Genomic DNA, 3,986 nt, shown 5'->3' with positions numbered 1-3,986 from the left:
TGCGTCCTATAGTCTGATATTAAAGCTGTTTCCATGACATGCTGCTCAGCGGGGGGGAGAGGGGAGCTGTTGTTGACATGAGCTGCTACAGAAGAGTCCTGCTTAGAACTTACACACTAAACCAACCAGAGCAGCAGATCTAACTGCACCTTCCATGACTTATTGATTATTGTACTCTCGTAGCAGGAACCCCGTCGGCAGGAACCCCGTCGGCAGGAACCCCGTCAGTCCTTCTCCCCGTCGGCACGCTTTTCTTTCGCTGCGTGTAAATAGCACCTTGACTTCTCTTCTCCCACAAAAATGACAAGAATGGACTTGTAAGGACATTTTTCAGCTGAGTGAAGGACCTCTGTCATCTCAGCTCAGAGTGGTGGAGGCTACTGACCTGAGGCTATAATCACACACACACACACATGGACAAGCATGCACACACACAGTTGTAAAGCACAGCGTGTTGCGTCAGAGCTTCATGAACGTCCTCCTGTAGAATCTACAACTAAACATCATCATGGTTGTTATGAAAGGAAGCAGAACAGGAATCACATCACTTAACATTTAATTTTGAAGTTTAGAAAATTATTTACAAACTTTACAAACAACTCTACAAACAACTCTACAAACAACCGCGACTCTTTATGGAATACAGAGGATAATAAATATGAACACATGTTGAACTTTGGGTCCAGTAGAGTGTAGCTGGTACAGGATGTGATCTGTCTAAAGGCTCTTTATGCTCTTACGTTCTTTATCATATCACATCTTTAGTAATGTCACATCATGTCACATATTTCAGCTTCTGTAGAACGAGACACATTCTTTATATTGAACATTTTGAAACGTATACGACGTTCTGCAGTCTTGATTGTCGTCACGCTGTCGTTCACATCTGGTGATGCTTTACAACGACTCTGCTCTGAAATAACAGACTGTAATACTGAGACTAATGCTGATTCAACAGCACAACATAAAAACCTTTTTGTCCCTGAGGTCAGTCAACAGTCCTCCGGTGGTATCGGCAGTCTTCAGGGCTCACGGTGGTGGACGTCGCTACGTGGTTACGTGGTTACGTGGTTACGTCGCTGCGTGGTTACAGTACGTTGGAGCCCAGAGAGAGGCTGTGCTCCGGCTCCTGCAGGTAGCTCACCTGCCAGGGAAGCCCCAGAGCTGGAGAAGGCTCCACAAAGGTGTCCATGTATTTCTGAGTGCAGGAGGCCCACACGCCCGGCTGGTAGCCCAACCCCTCGCCCACCTGATGAGGGTACCGCAGCGGGCTGGGCGGATGGTCTCGGGGGCTGCCGCAGTGTCCATACGAGGCGTAAAGCTGTCCCTCGGTGGGGTAACAAGGGTAGTGTGGCGACGGGGGGCACGATGACGCCGTGTTATCCATGTAGACGTGAGGCTCTGTGGGCAGCCTGTGCACGTGAGGCCCCTGCTGTGGCTGCATCTGGTACTGCCAGGGGACGTAGCTCTGGTGCTCCAGACGAGGAACCGGCACCCTGGTCTGCTCCAGGTGAGATGCCCCCATGGCGGCCGGCCCCACGGACGACCTGGTGCACTCCCGGTGGGCGCACGGCTTGCTGGGGGGGTTGGAGCTCAGGAACACCGAGAGAGCGGAGATGCGGTTGATGGCCCTCTGTAGCGTGGCGATCTTGGAGAGCCGTTTGCCGCTGAGGTCGTGGTTCAGAGTGACACGCAGGGCGTTGAAGGCCTGGTTGTAGTCCATGATGCGCTTTCGCTCGCGGACGTTGGCGGCCATTCTTCGAGCTTTGGAGCGGACGGGTCGATTGCGCTTCTTGGTCTGGCCTTCCTCGGGGTCGCTGGGGCTGCTGGCGGAGCTCTCGCTGTGACTTCCCTCGTCCTCCTCTTGACCCAGCACGCTGAGCTCCAGCTCTTCCTCAGAGAACTCTGATCCTGCAACGCTGCTGCAGCTCATGGTGTCAGTACCTGGACGCCGGGCGAGTGAGAGTGAAGTCTTCCTCCTCGTATCGTAGCCGTAGTGAAGAGTCTGAACCCAGAACGCCGTGTTCAGCGGGGCTGCCGGTATCTGCTGCTGCTCCGACAGCCCAGGTATCCTCCTCCTCCTCTGACTCCTCGCTGCCTTGTGATTACTCCGACAACCTCGACAGGACAGGTTGGCCTGCTTTTTAAAGCTCTTGAAGTCACATGGTACAGTCACCTGTGAGGAATGGTGCACTCTCTCCCTCTCCAGGTTTATGAGCGCCCTCCAGGCAAATGGCACTGTCACCTCCTCCTCCTCCTCTGACTCTCCCTCACATCCCTTCCAGGCTCTCACAGAACTGTTTCAACACTTCTCTTCAGTGTAAAGCATTCACAAAACACACTCATTATTTGGATGGCAATTAACTTCACACTTCCTTTAACACCTTTCCAGAGGATCTGATTCCATTTGGCTCCTTTAATCCTCCTGTTTTTACTTTCCATGAGGAGTTTACTGCTCGTCAGTCGATCCACAGAACCCTGTAACTGTCTCATGATTATGACTCTCTCTGCACAGCACCATGCTACCTCTTAGCAATGAAGGAATATTCATCTAAATATGCGTCCCATGAATATTAGTCTCCGGGACGTTTATGACAAATTGCACATTTATCCAAGTGTCCCCATCTGTTCCCCGTGTTCCCCCTGTTCTCAGTGTTCTCCGTGTTCTCCGTGTTCTCCGTGTTCTCCGTGTTCTCAGGGCTGTGAAGAGAGGCAGGCCGGTTACATTTGTCCAGCTAGCAATTAGTTGTCTCTCGAGCGTTGATTCTCCCTCTCCGTCTCTCTCCGTCTCTCTCCGTCTCTCTCCGTCTCTCTCTGTGCTCAGGTTTAAGGGCCATGTAATTTAGAGGAGCTTCCCTGGAACCCGTCCCCATAAATCAGGTCCGAGCAGCACCCGAGGACAAGAGCAGAGCGAGCCCGACACTTCAAAGGGAGGGAAAAAACAAGGGCAAATATTTTACAATTAGAACCTGCTGCTGGTTAGACCATCCATCTCTCAGGACCTGCTGCTAGTGAAGATGTACTTTAGACAATACCGGAATAGTTTAGAAACAGTTTTTATGAATGACTCTGAAAGGTACAGATGTCTACTAGATATAGAACCGTTGTGTTTCATGTAGTCCGGTTGACTCAGCGGTGTGGAGCTGAGCAGCAGAGAGTCAGATAGTGTGCTGGGCAGTGAAAGGTGATTACACTGAAGCTCAGCGAGGCTTCTGGTCAAGTGCAGCAGGTCAGCTAACTAAAGGGCAGGCCCTGCAGACACTGAACCACAGGTTGTTGAGGAGCATTGCTTCCTTCCTGCCTTCTTCTTCTTCTTTTTATTGTCCATGTTGCGGCTCTGAGACGCCAACCTTTAAAACAATTACAGCCCCGACTTTCAGCTCTAAAAGCTCAACTAGTGATCTGAGGTGGGAACGTTGAGCCTCTTCACTGTTGTGTCTGGAACATCAGCGCAGGTTGGACTTGGATTGTTATTTTATATTCATATACCCCCACATACTGTATACAGTCAGGAGCAGTGCAAATGTTTGGATTAGTGCTGTCAATCCATTCAAATAGTTAATCGTTATTAATCGCAAATTAAACCTTAAATTGAACCTTAAAGGAGATCAGTCCAGGATTTAATACTCTTATCAGAAACCCTCACAGGTACTGCATTTAGCATAAAACAATATGCTCCCATCATAACATGGCAAACTGCAGCCCAACAGGCAACAACAGCTGTCAGTGTGTCAGTGTGCTGACTTGACTATGACTTGCCCCAAACTGCATGTGATGATCATAAAGTGGGCATGTCTGTAAAGGGGAGACTCGTGGGTACCCATAGAACCCATTTACATTCACTGATCTGGAGGTCAGAGGTCAAGGGACCCCTTTGGACATGGACATGACAGTTTGGAGCGTTATTTAACCTCTTCATGACCAGCTAGTCTGACATGGTTGGTACTGATGGATCCAGCCAGGTTTATAGTTTACTATGATACCAG

General features: G+C 50.1%; 1 protein-coding gene across 1 annotated transcript; it reads right to left on the bottom strand.

Annotated features, from left to right (window-relative positions):
* Nucleotides 1–435: 435 nt before the first annotated feature.
* Nucleotides 436–2,204, bottom strand: bhlha9 (basic helix-loop-helix family, member a9). The gene has a single exon (XM_074610832.1). It carries the CDS (start codon nt 1,931–1,933, stop codon nt 1,088–1,090), a length of 846 nt encoding a protein of 281 aa, XP_074466933.1. The 5' UTR covers nt 1,934–2,204; the 3' UTR covers nt 436–1,087.
* Between the last annotated feature and the right edge of the window lie 1,782 nt (nt 2,205–3,986).

Source organism: Sebastes fasciatus, chromosome 16 (genome assembly GCF_043250625.1).
Source record: "Sebastes fasciatus isolate fSebFas1 chromosome 16, fSebFas1.pri, whole genome shotgun sequence".
In the NCBI taxonomy this organism is placed as follows: domain Eukaryota; kingdom Metazoa; phylum Chordata; class Actinopteri; order Perciformes; family Sebastidae; genus Sebastes; species Sebastes fasciatus.
Note: the sequence above shows the minus strand (reverse complement) of the source record. Positions and strands in the feature narration are given on the sequence as shown.